Here is a 17,617-nt window from a genome sequence, read left to right as displayed (position 1 = left end):
GCATTTTAGAGACACACAGGATATAAAAGGGATGGAAAATTAGACCCACAGTAGGTAAAAAAAAAAAAAATGATGATGCGCAACTTGCGTCTTTTCCCCCATTTCCTCCTCCTCCTCCTCCTCCTCCTCCTCCTCCTCTCCCAGGCCAAGGAAAACCAGTGTGTAACGTTTCTCACAGGAACTGCATCCCAACATTTTAACTAATGACATAAAGTGTTTACATGCATGTATTCTTGTGTGCAGCATTGCAGAGGCACCAAATGCAGGAAAGCAAACTCTTGTTTGTAATGTGTATTTTTGTCATTTTTAAACGTTATAGTCATCTCAACTTCAGTATGTGCTCCGTTTAATGATGATTTGTACTGACCTTTTAGTAGAAAGCTTAACCAGGGACCGGGGTTGCAAATTAGCTTTTGCTAGAAACCCTATATGCAATACAGAAGTGTGTATTCCAGCTGTGATGTTCTTAATGGAGGGAATCACTTCTCTGATATAATTTTAGTTTAATGACCAAGGTCCTTTTTAAAGGGCCAGTTCATCCGCTTCTCCAGTGGGCCCTGAAAACCTCCGCCAGACTACGTAAAAGGCGTCATCTGGCGGAGGTCAGGGAGTTTGCTAAACTACACTCCCTCAATCTAGGACACCCGCCTCCGATGTCATGTCTCGTTCAAAATCATCAGGTTTGAAATGTAGACTGCAGACCTGAAGATATTTTAGACGATCCACCGGTATATTCTCGTCGTATTTCGGATTCATATTATATTTTCTTATTATTTTTTGTTATATAAATACAATAAGGCCATGATGCAAATATGGGGCAGAATGCTGATATAGTGGGACATATAACAGTCAGATTTATCATCATTAAAAGGTGTTTTAATTGCTATATTTCTGGTATTTTCTTAGAATTCAGAGCACAAAACGTCAGCCTGGTATCAGTTGAAATTTATATTTGCACGACTATTTTACGTTTGTTTTTAATACCCACCATTCCTGAACTTATGTACACTTACTGATTAAATGCTTCTGTTTGCACATGTGCTTCCAGAGGTGCGTGGTTGCGGGTGTGACTGGGTGTGTGACGGCCTGGTATTAGTGTGCTGTTTGGGTGTGGGTGTGTGTGGTTAAGGGTGTTGCCGTCTTGCGTGGGACGCTGCTATCTAACTGCAGGACCGTTGAAAATGTGTGTTTGTGTGAGAAGGGGAACTTTCTGTTCGTCCCACCTACTCGAACCAAAGCCGCATACACATTAATGAATTAGTGTAGCAACTCAAGCCACCCAGCGTCCCCCTTTGTTGCCGGTGGAAAGCAGAGGTGACTGGAGCGCCTGAGTACCTGTCTGTCTAGATGATCCCATGGACCTCCTACACACACACACACACACACACACACAGTCCTCCTTGGATGCAGGGAGCCCTTTCTTTCTTTCTTTCCCTCCATTTTCCTGCTGTCTATTTTGGTCAACTGGTGGCCCGTTCCCACAGTGCTGCTGTTCCCATGGTTATCGCCGCAGAGATAGCGAATGGGGGGGCCGGGGCGGTGGTGGTGGGCTTGACAGAGAGCGGGAGAGACAGCGTTGCTCTGTTCGGAGAGATAGGGGACTCTGTAGCTGTAGAGGAGGCGGGGGGTGAGGTGGGGTGGATTCGGGGAGGAGGAGGGGGGGTGAATGAAGGGTATGGGGTTGAGTGTGTGTATGTGTGTGAGTGTGTGTGATGTAGAGCTCCCATGAACATCACAGGTGGCCCCTGAGGATTCGGCCCATATGGGCTTTTGTTAGATGTGTGATCCTTAATTGAATCTACTTAAAGGTGATGCTACACTATCCATACAATGTCTATTAAGAGCATTTTGTGTTTTAAGGTGTCAATCATATTAGTTGGGGATAACGGAGGAGCTTTTTTTTTAAAGTATAAGGTCAATGTCAGCCATTCTTTTCAAAATAAAAGCCTATGTTGGATCTGTGTCCGAGGGTAGATGCCACTTCCTGACATTGAGAGCCGAGGTTGGGTGCAAAAAAAAAGAGAGGTGGCAAAGGAAGTGGAGGGGAAGGGTAGGAGCCGGGAGCTGGTTGGGGTTGGAGGGGGGTCGAGGGCCAGCGAAAGGAGGGAGAGCGGGAGGGCAGCGGGTGGGAGAGCGGGGCTCAGAAAGAGGGACGGATTCAGTTCCCACACTTCTAATTACTGTGTCACTGGAGACTGAAAGGGGACTGCCCCTGGCCCTAGGGAATTTGCTGGGGCCGGTCGCAGAGAGGGAGCCGCGTTTGAGGGGAGGGAGGGGAGGAAGGGTGGAATTAAAGAGGGTGTATGACACAGGAACTCTCTCCATCGTCCTTTCTTTTTATTTATTTATTTTTTGGTTTTACCTCATTGCATTCACACTAGAGGTGAACCCCTTCACCGCGAGTCCCCTCCCCTCCTCTGCCCTCATACCCCAACCTCTCACCTCCGACCCACTTCTCCTTAACCCTCCCGTACCCTCCTCCAACCTCAGGCCTCTCTTTCCCTTCAGCCTTTGTTCACCATCGTGTACTGCTTCCTTTTTACCCCCACACCCCCCTCTTTTTTTTTTTTAACCTCCCCCTCTACCTCTCTGCGTTTCTAAAGCTGTGTTCCTCTCCCGTGTCTCCTGTTGACATGAACAAGGCTACCAGAGACACTTTGAAGTGAGTTTGAACACACACACACACACACACACACACTGATGTCTTCTTCTGCATCATTATTGCCACTTAACCCTGAGCCCCTTCCCTCTTTTATTTGCCTTTATCTCAACCTCCCACAGCCTGTCCACTGTTTCCGTGTGTGTCTGCTGATAATATGTATATAATGACTGAGAGAGACAAAGATGTGTGTCTGCGATTGTCCAGTTTGAAGCCGTAATGATGTTATCATGCCCAGCACCTCTTTCCATTGTCTTATGGACCACTTGGTCATTTGTGGTTCCATAAAGTCACATTGTTGCACACTTTACTGTCCTTTCTTCTGAGATAAAAACCAGCTTTTTAGGCTTTGTTAAGTTGCCTTAAATTGTCCTTCCTCTGTTCTTTTACCTACATTTACATTCGGTTTACTAAACTTAGGACGTTGGTGGTCTTTGGGGCAGGTACTTACAGAATGTTAGGTGCTTTTGCAGCACCAAAAGTTTTGTTACATATGACTCATATAGATGCACGATATTATCGGCACGTTATGGGTGCAACGACCTCGGCGCAATGTCCCCGGCGCGAAGAAGACCTGCGCGGCGCTGCGTGATGACGTCACGTGTGTCTACCTGCAGCATGAGAGAGTTAGAAGCCAAAATGTCCGTGGTGTGGAAGTTTTTCAAAGTGTCCGAAATAGAAAGCAAAACTGCTATTTGCAATGACTGCTCAGCTTCGGTGATGCGAGGAGGAGCCAAGGCAAAGTCTTTCAACACTACAAACTTGATTAACCATCTCAAGACCCGTCACCCCGACCGTTGTAACAAATGTGATAAGAGTATCACCATTATACTGTACACTAATTCCAATACAGAAGAGAGTTGATGATCTCTGCAATTAGGTGTGCGGGAAAAAAATATCGGTATCGGTAATCGGCTAAATGAGTTGTAACATATCGGATATCGGCAAAAAATCCAATATCGTGCATCCCTAATGAATAAGCAACTTGAGGAAAGACACAAACAGGCATGTCGACTGTATGGTATTTTAATTCTGCTAACATGCACGCATCAGGTCCAGACATTGTCCACACAGCGGTAGATTTTCTGTGTCAATCACACTCAACTACAGAAAATATTGTGCTTGGTTTAAGTGAGGGGTGACTCCTGGGCAGAGTGTGCAGGAGGAGGAGGAATTTTTCTGAAATAATTCAGTGTTTCTGTTAATATCAAAAAAGTTATAACACGGATCCGTCGCCTAAGACTGTGGACGTTTGGATCACAAATTCAGTCTAAGTTTTTGAACCATTATACCCCTTGTAATGAGCTTAGCTCATAGGGTAATAGTTGGTTTTGAGGGAGGGGTCATTATTTCTGAATATTCAAATAGTCATTAAAATAATTATCTCTAAGATTTTCTTGTAAATAAATGTCTCTTGAGTTACTATCTATCGCCGAATGAGGTAACACAATGGTTCATGAGCCTATGGCCCACAGATGAAAGCCTTTGCATTTGCAGTATATAGTATTATTACAGACTCGGTGTCTGTGGTGACATTCGTGGAAAAAATCACAAGCGGCGCCCAGTTAGTGACACGTTTTCCATCAGCCAGCAGTGGTTGGTCTGCCAGAGAGGGTAGGCGGAGCTAAGCGGCTGCTTTTCCGGTCTCTGCAAGTGTTGTGAGTAAACAGTAATCTACTATGGCTGAACAAACAAAGAAAAGATGGATGACTACAGATACAATTTCAAACATAAGTGAAAATCCAAAGAAAAAGGAACAAACTCGACGCTCAGATGAAGGCAAACTAGAAACTAGTCTGAAAAGGAAAGCGACCGTCAGCGAGGAAAATCAACACAACAATTGTGCTCCTGCAATATCCGTTTATCGCTATAGGTGCTGCCAAAGTGAACGAAACTGAAATCTTCGAGATAACAGTTCATGCACCTATTACCTCATCTTAAAAACATGTTTTCCATTGTTTTTACAGGCCTGGGTTTAATATGGTACTAACTGCCTTCAAATAACAGAAGAAGAAGAAAGCATTAGCGTTATGTGCTCGTAAAGGTGCTGGGACATTCTGAACCGGAGAAAAATGCAGAGATTTCTGCAGGCGTCAAAGAAAAGATAAGTGAAAATGAGGTCTAATGAAGTGCAAACTTTGAAATGTAAAACTAGCATATCATACGTCTACAACAACTATGCACAGTCGTTTAAGAGCAGAATAAAACCAACAGAGAAAAAGTAAATCAGTCTCTCTTTCTCCGTATGTCTTGGTCTTCGAATAATGGTTAAACAGTTCACAGTGAATATTAAATAGTATTTTTGCTTGAAATATAGTTCTAGTGGTTGTTTATAGCGGGGAGAACATAACCGCTGTTCAAGGACGTTCTGTGGCTTTTCATTGAATGGCCTCCTCCATGTTTCTACAGTCTCTGACATGAATAAAGAAACTGTGAAAATGTCAAACATCCCCACTGTTGGTTTAACCCTCACGTAGGCGAATCAGGTCTGTAAAAGGAGACAGACATGGGACACACATGTAGCTCTGTGTGTAATACATTGGGATTTTGCAAACACAGACATGTTCACACTTTTTTCTGTATGTACAGCCCGTGCTTACGGATGGTGCAGAGCCTCACAGGCATGTGTTAATGACAGACTTACATCACAGTGACTCTCGGGGTTTGATACGCAAACATGTCGCTGTGAGTGAAATTCTTTCTGTACGAGCTTGTGCAGTTATTATCTCACTCACTGCCCAAAATGAGAGTGCATGTTTCTTTTGGATCCTGCTTGAGTGCGATGTAAGTCCAGTGTGGGCATCACGCTGCAGAATGAGCTTTTACCCTTAGGGTCAGATGAGGAGAGAGGGCAGGAAAGTAAAGATTAAACACAGGTGATGCTCTGGTTCCTCAGAACAATGTAGCAGATCCAGTTGCAAGATTATACTGAGAGACTAGCCAAGACTATAAAAGCACTCGTAAAGTAGTGCTGGAGAGAGACATAGAAATTTGTACCTCAGTAAGTTCAGTGCTGGGATATTTAAGGGTAAGTTTAAAGCAGTGTGGTAGGTCAACGTAGGTTTTCATTTCACAATCTTGGTAATTATCTCTGTCGCTAGTTGATCCAACACCACATGTTTGCCGCCAAGGACCTCATCATCCGGTTACGCAAGAATTCGACTGTCAGACCAGTGGACACACATGAAATGATTCGCCGGTATCCCCTCTCTGGCTCTGACACCCTGCCTGTCAAAAAGCCATGTGGGAGATTGGTTTCCTCTCCATTCCCTCGCGGCTCCTCCGGAGAGAACAGACCAGCAGCAGCCACCACCACCACCACCACTGTCAATATTTACAGTCCTGGATGAATCACTCTGCATTACAATAACATTCCCTGCGTGCCTGTGCGCCTCGACATCAGGAAGACATGAGAAAAGAAAAAAAAAGGAAAAGTGAGAGAAGGGGTGAAGAGGGGGGGCTGAGGGTGAAATATGCGCCAGCAGCGATAAACGTTGAGCGAAGGAATCTGCCGGTGGCTCTCCCATGACGGGGCTGTCTGTGTGCATATGTGTGTGTGTGTGTGTACAGATGTAGTTCAGGTTGATGGATTCAGGTCAGATGGGAATTTCAGTTTAGAGTGTGTGGGTGTAATGACAGTTTGAGAACTGTTAGCGCATGTCAAAGAAAGTCATGGATGTCGTAATACTATGGGGTGAATGGGTGCAGTGATGACTGAGAATATTAGTGTATTTACACAGTTTTAGTGAGTAAGCGTGTGTAAACATTAAAGACATTTGGAGTACCAGGTCCTCGTCAAAGAGCCAAACGTGAGCTGACTTGATGCACTGTGTCTGCGAGGACCAGTTGTCTTTATTGCACCTCAAACAGCAGCACAAAGCTCAACATTTGTCAGCCTTTTGCAGTCGAACATGCGGAGCTTTCTCCTAGTTCAACCTTGTTCAGTAGGTTGAGATAACAATTCTTGGTACTGTTTTGTTTGAAGTGGAGCGACCTCTTACATTTAACGCTCCCATTAATAGAGAGCGAATTCCTGACAACACATTCAGGCATGCCGCTGTTCCTCAAACATCTGTAACTCAAAGCGAGCCGTCATCTAGGGTGACTTTCAATCAGAGTTCTGACAAAGCAAAAATGTCTGCCGTTTGCCAAGATACATGTCTATTACAGGATTTGCTGTTAGAATTTCAACCCTTAGTAGTGTATTAAAAGTTTAATACTTTTAAGCAGGGCAACACACATGATAGATGATTATAAAGTGTCTTCTAATCTGTGCTTAAAATAGCTCCTTGTTTGTTTTTGTATTTTTCTGAAATATTGTTCATTACATGGAGTGAACTGCACTACATTCTATTGAGAAAAAATATGATATAGGCTGGATTTTAAAGAGGGCATTTTTTGCTGTTTCACATTTCAACACATATATATAATGTTACAATGTTGGATGTCCAGACTAAACGTGGGTAAAGTTTAAAATCTGTAGGTAAAAGTATGTCGGAGTAATCCCCAGGCTTCTCAGCTCGGTCTGCAGGCTGAACTGAACAACAGGTTTCACAGTTTTCTCTACACGACACAAAGTGCGGCCTCGGCAGGCCTCGGAGAACTGGCCAATCAGAGGAAAGCGGGCTTGTAGAGGCGGGGTTTCTTAAAGGGACAGAGCTGACTGAGTCAGTTCAGGCATAAGCTGTATTTTTTAACTTTTAAATTATGCGAAGCTACTCCACCTGTAAATATGAAGCTTGAAATTAGCATTAGACCCCCCCTATCAATTATGATGCCCAGGTTCCAGGCAGCCTTAGTGGGTATGAGTTCAGTTTGTCCAAGCTGGATATTGATCTGTGGTTGCATAGAGAGACTGGCTGGGATGACCAGGAGCTCAGTCTTGGATAGGTTGAGCTGAAGGTGGCGTTCTTTTATCCATTTAGAGATATCGGCAAGGCATGACGAGATCCGTGCCGAGGCTGTAGTGTCGTCTGGTGGGAATGACACGAAGAGCTGGGTATCGTCCGCATAGCAATGGTATGAGAACCATGGGAGCGAATGATTGCACCAAGTGAAGTGGTATATGTTGAAAAGAGAAGGGGACCGAGCACTGACCCTTGAGGCACACCTGTCGATAAGCTGTGGGGTTTGGACACTTCTCCTTTTCCAAGATACTCTAAAAGTTCTCCCTGAGAGGTAGGACATGAAGTTTCAGTTTCACTTTGCTTCTTAATTCTATAACAATAGATGTGATAATTTAAGCGTCTAGGATCCTTGAATAAAAGAAGCAAGTCTTACTGGTGCTTGAATCCATCTTTCAATGGTTTTAGGATGAGTTGTTTTTATCCGTCTTCTAAACGGATTGCCCAGTGAGCAGCACCATCAGCGGACCTTTTCACCACGTTGTTTTCCTCAGCTGTTTGGCTCAGACCGGCCCCAGCTATCTGGCGTCGAGAGAGCGAGAGAGAGAGAGAGAGACAGAGAGAACTTGGATAAAGAAAGAGAGGAACACTGAAGGGGGGTAGACGGAGCTTCAAGCAAGGCGTCGAACAAGAGGAGAAGACATCGGTTCAGTTGGAGGGAGGGAGAGATGGAGGTTAAGGTTGAAGGTTGAGTGGGTAAAAAACAGAATGAACTGCCTGTGCCGAGCCAAGGGAAAGCATCGGCGCTATTTGTGTGCCGGCGAGACTGTTATCTGCTAGACTCAAGACTATTATCTTCTTCATTACCCCTTTTAGTGAGCTCCCATAAAGAGGGACTGAGGACGCAAAGGAGGGAGGGAAGAAAAGGCAGACCTGTTGAGGCCAAGTGGAGGGATAGAAAATGCTCAATGTGGAAAACAAGATGACGAGAGGAAGAAACAAAAAGAGATTTAGCAAGAGTTTAACAGACTATAAGCTGGAGTAAACAAGCAATACATCAAAGTTGGAATGTTTCTCTACGTATTCTGAAGGCAGAAGGATGAAGTCCTGGATGTGTCTCGTGTTATAATGTACCTCATTATAACTCATAATATAACACATCCACATTAAATCAAAGAAGGAAATGACGTCATCATCATAATATGTTACCTTACATAACCTAATGTTGAAGCTATAATATAATACTCCATTTAGGCTTTTTGGCAGCGATCCAACCATAGTCAGTCATATATCTTAGGTGTGGGAATCGCAGGGTAACTTAGGATACGTGGCCCACGTTAACAATAATGTCACGATACAGTGATTCTGTAATTATTGATATGATGATAATGATACATCTGATTAACTTCTTCAGCCAGTTAATTTCCACGAGTCAGGATGACGATATATTGCTGTATGGATATTTTGTCCAACCCCTAATAAATACTGCAAAAAAATGTACGTTTGCTTTTATAAATATTTTATATTTAAATAAATGCTGCTCTTCAAGTTGGGACACTCAATTGGTCAAGGAGTGTAAAGGAGCAATTCTCCCCTGGACAAAGCCTCTGTCAGTCACAGCTGGTGTTCTCTGTACTCGATAGAAGCAATAATATTTGAAATTGGCGCCATAGCTGTGGAGAAAGTTGTAGAAACAGCTTGTGGTTTCGCCCATTCTACATTACTACAACACCCAGCATGCATTGTGCCCCTCCCTGAGTGAAATACTACCGTTTTCCAGTCAAGGACATTGATCTCTGCAGGCAATGGCTCAGAGCGGTACAGAATCCAAAATTCGACGGGAATATACCAGTGGGTCAGGTCTGCAGTCTACATTTCGAGACATGACATCAGAGGTGGGCATCCTAGATTGAGGAAATGTAGTTTAGCAAGTTCCCTGGCCTCCGCCAGATGACACGTTTTACGACGCGTAGTCTGGTGGAACTCAGAAGAAACTTTTTTTTTTTTAAATTACAGTTTAATGATTCTTTTGCACAAGAATCATTCGGCGAGCCAAGGCAGCTTTATTTGTATTGCACATTTCATACATTGAGGCAATTCAAAGTGCTTTACGGAGTAATAAAACATAATAGAATACACAATTAAAAGGACTAAAACATTTAAAATTCATTTAGATAGCAAAAGTGCAGACAATAGGTGCATAGTTAACCTAAAATTGAGTTTAAAAATAGGTTTGCTTTGACTTGAAGGTGGTTAGAGTTGCGGCTTCATCTTGGAGATTATTCATTGTGGGAGTGAAACGTGCGCAAGAAGAACATTCACAGCGCGTGCTTTACATATACGCACACACAGCGCAGTGCCGTTTCACCTCTATTACTACGTCCAATGCCGGCTCAGAGGCAGAACGACTTCGCCCCACCATGCTGCCAATATCCAAAGTGTTTACATTTGGAGCATTTGATGTCATATTCTATGTATCACAGGTCGGTGATGATTTACACCCATGGGAAAATCAGAGAAGAGTTGATGTGACTTGATGTACGTGCTTCATGCGGATGAAATGAGTGGGTGCAAACATGAGTCAGAAAAAGGTGTGTATGCGAGAGGCGCTCGTGAGTTTTTACATCTTCTGCATGCCTGTGAAGTAAGTGCGAGTGTGTGTGTTTGTACGTGTGTGTGTGTGTGTGTGTGAGCGAAGTGAGTCAGAGGAAGGTGTGTGTGATGTCAAGCCCAGACAGGCTCCGCTGTGGTCCAAGTTCAGGGTGCTGTCAGGTGTTAGTGGTTAGTTAACAGAGCTGGTAATTACCTCAGACTGTCAGGGCTGAGATACTGGCCAGATACCCTCAGGATACTGTGGGAAAGTACACACAGTGGGTCTCTGCTGTAATTCTGCAGCTGGAGAGTGACCTCTATTCTATAGATACAGTTCATACAGGAGGAGTATGTTTTTAACAGATCCAACAAACAATTTAAAAACAGAATGTGCTAATAAACCGCAGTACAAGGATATCACATGATGATAGATTCATGAGAAGGTGTTAACCTACCTGTAAACGTGTGTTTCCTTTATTATAACCATTTTAATTACAGTCCACATATCATCTGTCATCATGCTATTATGGGGAGCTAATGCCATTATGATAGGAAAAATTGCTCATTCTCTCTGTGCCTTTGAAGGACGCTATCCGCTTCTCCAACGGGCCCTGGAAAACCTCTGCCAGACTACGTAAAACGTGTCATCTGGCGGAGGCCAGGGAGCTCGCTAAACTACACTTCCGCAATCTAGGACGCCCGCCTCCGATGTCATGTCTCGTTCAAAATCGTCAGGTTTGAAATGTAGACTGCAGACATGAAGATTTTTTTAGACGATCCACCGGTATATTCTCGTCATATATCCCTTTCAGAGCAAGTGGTGCAATGCACGCTGGGTGTTGTAGAATGGGCGAAACCACAAGCTGTTTGTACAACTTTCACCACAGCTATGATGTCAGTATTGAATATTGCTTCTATCAATTACAGAAAACACCAGCTTTCACTGATAGTGGCTTTTTCCAGGGGACAATTGCTCCTTTTAAGATTATTTTGCCAGATTTTCCTGTGGTGATTTTCTGATCTGCTCAGGAAGGAGCGTCTTGGCCGCACCGGTTTCAAATCGTAAATATTAAACACAATAGTTACGATCCAATATCCGAGACAGCCGAGCACACATTCTGTGGATTGTCACTGGTGACGAAACGATAGCCAATTGGGAAGCAAGCTGACTGAAGAAGGAAATATAACAACCGTATAGCCATCGCGGCAAAAGCAAACCCGAAGCATAAAGTAAACATGTACAGCCCATGTTCACACCGTCTCCTCATCTTCATCCATAGTGGGGCGCTTTCTTCATGAATTTTCAGTAAAAAGTAAAACTTTTTATTTTTTTATTTTTTACTTTATTGGATAGGACAGCTGAAGAGAGACTGGGAATACGGGGAGTAGAGAGTGGGGTGTGACATGCACCAAATGATCAGCAGACCAGGAGTCAAACCTGCGATCAGCGCCCCTCAAATATGTGACCTGCGATCAGTTTATCGAGGACAGTAGCCTCTGTACATGGTGCGCTTACTCTACCAACTGAGCTATACCAACGCCCCTTCAAAACTATTAAAGCCAATTCTTCCTGCTCGACGTCCGCCATGTTTGTTTACTCTGAAGTCGGATTTGACCTCAATAGTTTGTGACATTTCCAGTTTCGAGAGTCGGGACTTGTTGAATAGAGTGTGTGGTGTGCTGTTTTGCTCATATCGTTGCTCTCCACACACTATAGGAACAAAACTGTTAAATCTATCATTATTTGTTGTCATGTAAGATAAATCCTTTAATGATCCCCACCTCTTAAGATTTGAAAACCTACTTAAGGGTGGGCCAGACTTTAGAGAGCAATTCCAGGAACTAAAGAAATGTGTAACGGTAATGTAATCTGTCTTCAAGTACATTTTCTCACCTCTGAAGTCCGTGGTGTTAAATTTCAGAAAACAGATATTCAGGACTCATTTTCCTCTCAAAGATAACTTCATTTCATCATTAAGTCATCTCAGCTTGTGCGGTGGGAGAGTGCTAAATGAAGAAAAATGTTTCCACTTCTTTCACTTCCTTTCATCCAGCCAAAGAAAACTTAACACAGGTCTCTGCTCTGCAGTTTGCATCTGTCAGTAACACTCATGCATGAGATTGTCCGCCGCTCTTGGAAGGTGTCCAGATCACCTGGCGTGACCTTGGGACTGTGTGGGAAAGCAGAGAATGATGTCAATACCTCAGTCAGCTCTCCTTACTCATCATTTCTACGGTAAAATGAGGCGGCTTTTTCCACCTCGGCTTTCCGTCCCACTTACAATGGACCTACATCATTTCACAGCGGCAATAGAATGACAGGGCACCAGAGATGGCAGAGCGACGCAGACACAGGATGATGGGAGGAAACAATGAATCTCTGGGGTTGTGTGTTTTATTTTTCCTTCCTGTGTTGTAGTTTCTAGAAAAAGACGTTCTTTTCTTGTATACTGTGTGTAATTTTTAGACCACGTCGGCCTCAGACGGTGGAATTAAGTATTTTTAACTTGGACATGAATTCACATTAAGAAGGAAAAGACAACACTGTCAAAGGGAAACGTTGGTGCAGATCTCGCTCCGCTCTTGGGCTTCTTCTCTCCGGTTCCCACGCTGCCCTTTACCTGACTTACCACAATTTGAATCAAATCACTGGCGGCCAATTGGCTGCTCCGACCATGTGACCTACATCGGCCCTAAAAGCACCGCCTTCTGAGATTGGTCTAGGATTTTCCCATGGGAGCTGCCTACAGAGCCGGTGCAGTGTGAGCGCTTGTGTGTGTGTTTGAGAACGTTAGGGAAAAATCTCCCACCCCCCCCTCCCTCCCTCTTTCCTAACTCCCCTCCACTATCCCCCCTTTCTCTCCTCTTTTTTTTTTTTTTTTTCCACCACCTCCCATCCTTTGAAACACAGTATCACACTTTAGATAGCCTTTGTTGTCACGGCAAGGAGCATTCTTTCTCTGGCACGGCCACACGGAGTGTGAGAATGCAGGAGGTTCCCTGAAAAACACTGAAAGAACAAAAGACAGAGAGTTGGGGAAGGCAGCAGCGGAGCAACTGCCTGAAACTTAAGAGAGTGGAATAAAAATGAAGAAAAAGTTTGGGTTTACTGGTTTATTTTATTATCTTAGGCTCTTTGTGGCCTGGTGAGAGCTGACTTAAAGCCAGTATTGTAATAAATTAGGCATGTTTGCAAATGCTGTTGAACTTTGAGGAAAACCTGAATCCACACTGCAACTTGAGCGGTAAATTGTGCAATGGAGAGAAGCTTGTGAGTTACGGTTAGAGCGGACGTGCATCCAGAAGACACATGTTTAAAACACAATTAATAACATGTAAGCGTGGAGCAGCTGCAGATATCACTTATTACCTGCACAGTCTGCAGGGACCTAAAGCCACGTTGTGCTTCTTCATCACAAATAGATATTAAACCAAACATGTTGAATTGTAAATGGTTTGACAATACTGTCGGTCTAATGCTTTGTGTTGTGCAGGAGCAGACTTTCTGTGCTCTCTCTGACCACTGCATGCCTGAGTATTGACTGTGGGAAAATCAAGTCTTTGTCTGCATCCCGCAGCATGCAAAGAAAGGTAAATATCACCTGTTATCATCAGGTCCAGATCTTAGATGAAAGTGCAGAGCAACCATCTGGGTTCATTCAAAAACCATGCACTGCAGGACCTCACCACATGCACCACGTTCATTAGCACTTCCATTGAAAGATATCTGTTTCAATCACCAGGATGTGTGCTAATCCCACTGCGACATTTGTCATGTTTTTCCTAAGTATCCGTGCTTTCGCTTTCCTCATAACACATTTGCTTTATTTAATTATCTAATAGATCTCTGCAGGATCTTTGGATTTGTAACAAGCTTTGTTTTGATTAATTATAGATTGAATTGTTTCCATCCAGGTTGCGTGTGTGCGAGGCGCTGTGCGTGCGTGCCTGCCGGTCCGTGGCTTAGCCTTGAGAGTTCAGAGCAGGTTCTGGCTTGCTCAACTCTGGGAAACTCTGAGCTGAGCAAATAGCTGGGTCTGTTTTCCTGGCTGCCGCCACGCTTGTATGTGTGAGCCATGTGTATGCGCTGCGAGCGCTTTGATGCAGTTTATGCGCACTGTAGTGTAGTCTGTGCGGGTTGTAAAGTGTTTTGTCTGTGTGGTGAATTTGTGTGTGTGTGCGAATACAAAGAGGAGACTGCAGAACGTACTGAGGGAGAGATGAGCTTCATTCCCACGGACAAGACAGAAGATGACACCTCTGCTGTTCCCACACCTCCGCTGTCTAGCCGCTTTCTCCTGTCCCGACCTCAGCAACCACAGAGGCAAACATGCTCTGCATGTGCACACACAGGAGAGGACATTCTTTATTTCTGATCTGCAGTCTTCCTTACACTTTTAAAGTAAAGACACACAAACTGTCCTTAAGGGAGCGAGTCAAGGATCTGCCTTTGTGAGGTCTGTGACTGTGGTTTGATTTACAGCCCACCTCTAAGTGGAATGCCGTTTGCTGGGTGGAGCTCAGGTGTGTTGACAAGGCTTTTAGCACCGACATGCTGTCAGGGCGGCCTTTCAGACGAGTGTGTGTGTTCGCGTTAGGGGCCGGCAAACGAGGGGTCACTAATGTCCCACCGGGGAGACTTTCAGCGCAGGGAAGGACATGGACATGTGAACGTCACTGAGGCGTAAACGCTGTCTTTACACACGCTGATCCCGTCTTTCTCTAACACTTAGCCCCTTTCACACCCTGAGCTGGGGAAAATGTCTGTTTGCCGTTGGTGTGAATGAGTCAATAGAAGTTCTCCCCCTGTTTTTACATACAGGTCTGACACTTGAAGACTTGAATAGTCAAACTGTGGTCACGATAGTTACCATAGCGTCACTAAAGTAAACTTACAACTTCAAACACGTTGCTGCTGTACGACTGATAAGGGTAGGCGCTGCTAGATACTCCAGGAGGCTTGAGAAGTTAGCATGTTTCAATGAGGTGCTAGCTGGATTGTTAAACAGTGTAAGAAACCCTGTTCCTCTTACATCTTAAACCTTCTGCTAATGAAGTTTGTATCTGTTTTTACAGGCATGTAACGGCGATGAGTATGCGGCGGTGCCCAGAAAGGACATGGTCAGGATGCTCAAACAGAAAGGTCAGTCCCCCACGCAGTATCATGGAAGGTGGTTTATTTTAATGAAGTACAATCTATAAGTATGTGCTTGTCTGTAGGGTTTCTGCAGGACACTGACTACACACTACAACAGGAAGAGGGGCAGCTCGGTGACATTCTGACCTCCACTGCGACCCCTGAGCTCCCCAGGTATGCCCCTCAGTGCCAATGGGCCCCTCTTTCAAGGCTGGATCCCGATTCGCTGACCTTTCCCGGGGGGGCGCCCATACAGCTCCGCACCGTGCCCCCCGGCCTCCTGCCGAGGATACCGCTCTTCTACATCTGCACCAGATGCGGCAAGGTGTTCTGGGAAGGCTCTCACTTCGGCCACGTGCTCTCCATGTTTCAGGAGGTGTTACACATCACAGACGGGGACGCCGAATCGGCCGCGGCGCTTGTCGCGGCTGCGCAGCAGAACTGATTAATGTAGAGCTGCATCAGTTAGATGAACATTCGGTGATCTTTTGCACATTCAGCACCCAGCCGTCATGAAATCCAGCGTAATTGCCTCATTTATGTTAGCTTATCGTTCCTTTTTCTTATTGATCTGATAAAATACGAGTAAGAACACAGATTTGACAGCTGTGTTGCTTAAAATATTAGAGAATTTGGATACAAATTTGAGAGATTTCTTCTGTTGATATTGACATATGACAGTCGTGCCAAAACGGAGACAGAATATACAGATATAAGCTAACAATTCTTTTCATGTGTATATAGTTTCAACAGTTTTTAATCTGTGGCGTCTATAAGAAATGTATAAGAGGGAATATACTCAGAAAAACCAAAGAACATGTCGACATTTTTGTTGTTGATTGTATTCACGGTTATGCCGTGGCACATTCGAGGTGATTTATGGCTCGAGCAGTAAGGAAATATGGTTTTTGCCCTCAAGGGCACTTTCACTCGGCAGGGAATTATACCATCAAACTATAAAGCGCATGCAGCCTCCATGTTCCTTTTTTTTCCTTTAAACACTTTCTCCGGTCACATTTTATGACTTTTATATTGTTATGATTTAAAATCTTTTAAATGACGACAGGACTCGTTTCTTTTGCCTTTGTAGCAGTCTGTTGCACTGCATCTTTTAATTCTGTTATTACATGTGTACAATGTTTACATATTGCGTTGGATATCATCCCAATATGAGTTAATAAACAGCCCAATCTTTTATTCAGCTGTGAGAAGTTGTTTGTGTCTGCGGATACTTTCTGATGTGTTTCAGGATTCACAAAACAGATGGCAAAGCGCTGAGAGCGGACAGATTGATGAGATCATCTAAGCTGCACTGATGTCTGTCAGGTGTAACACTAACAGTGTGTGGGGGGTTTCCTGCCCCGAGGCCGAAGAGCAGACAGGTCACAGGGTAACCCAACACATGCACCGCCCCAATCCTTTCATACTTTCGCATAACTCCCCTCCTTCACAAATCCCACATTGGATTCGTGCGATTACAGAAAAATGAGATCGCCCTAAAGAGTTTAAAAAGATCTAATGTGGAAAATTCTGCAATTACAGATTTTCTGGTGTTTTCTGAAGCACTACGTAATATAGATTTTGCTGAGACTACATCGGAAGGCTGAGTTTTCGCATTAAATCTAAGAAACCCTTAATCATCGCCAGATGTGCACTTCATTTAATTGATCGCTTAACTTGCATCAAAAAAGCCACAATGATTTCCAAAGACAGGTCATACTGTGAATCACTGAGGTAGATGTGTTTTTAATGACGGTGTTTGAATCACAGCGGCTGCGGTCGGAAGTCAGACTAAACTTTTTAATGTGTAGGTTATTAAGTGAAAGCATGTCTCAAAAACCTGCACACTATAATCTGACTATTATAACATCATCGGACGTGAAGTGTTTAATGTTTGGAAGCAGAAATTCTCTAAGCTAAAATCATCATTTTATCCAGCCCAATGTCCCTTTCTTTTCATATGTTTAAGACATGTTTAAAGACCAGCTCCAGTCATGTTTTAAGACACATAAAATGCTCTGCTTGAAATTTATAAATTGTCTGTTTTTTTCTTCAAAATATTATAAATTTCCTTGTAAAAATCCCTAAAAAAAATCCTGAATCTGCATAGTCCCCGCTCACAATTACAGCCTTAAACAAAACATGTCTCTGCCAACTTGTTGAAGCTTAGCTAGCTTGAAACGTAGTAATTAGCAGTAGTAACGTTAACGTTAGTAGTCAGTGAGTTTGCAAAAATGACAATGGCGGTTACAGCTGCCTCGTGCATCGGCAAAGTGGTTGCCATAGGTTGCACATAATGATATGCATAGCATCACCCTGTCCATTAACGAGATTGGCTCCTTAGGTTTGTGACGTCTCTAAATTGCCAATCTGAAAACGTGTTGT

The 17,617-nt window shown here is 43.9% G+C and overlaps 1 protein-coding gene across 1 annotated transcript in view; it reads left to right on the top strand.

The window, feature by feature from the left end:
* The window catches only part of exd3 (exonuclease 3'-5' domain containing 3), a gene marked incomplete at its 5' end in the record, with an annotated part of 40,420 nt that extends 24,724 nt beyond the window's left edge, over nt 1-15,696 (top strand). Inside the window, 2 exons of the mRNA XM_069673573.1 lie at nt 15,172-15,238; nt 15,316-15,696. Coding sequence (XP_069529674.1) covers nt 15,172-15,238; nt 15,316-15,677 — 429 coding nt within the window. The remainder of the gene's footprint in view (nt 1-15,171; nt 15,239-15,315) is intronic.
* Between the last annotated feature and the right edge of the window lie 1,921 nt (nt 15,697-17,617).

This window comes from Semicossyphus pulcher, unplaced genomic scaffold (genome assembly GCF_022749685.1).
Source record: "Semicossyphus pulcher isolate SPU_LCO1_2020_fin unplaced genomic scaffold, fSemPul1.0.p SCAF_22, whole genome shotgun sequence".
NCBI classification, from domain to species: domain Eukaryota; kingdom Metazoa; phylum Chordata; class Actinopteri; order Labriformes; family Labridae; genus Semicossyphus; species Semicossyphus pulcher.
Note: the sequence above shows the minus strand (reverse complement) of the source record. Positions and strands in the feature narration are given on the sequence as shown.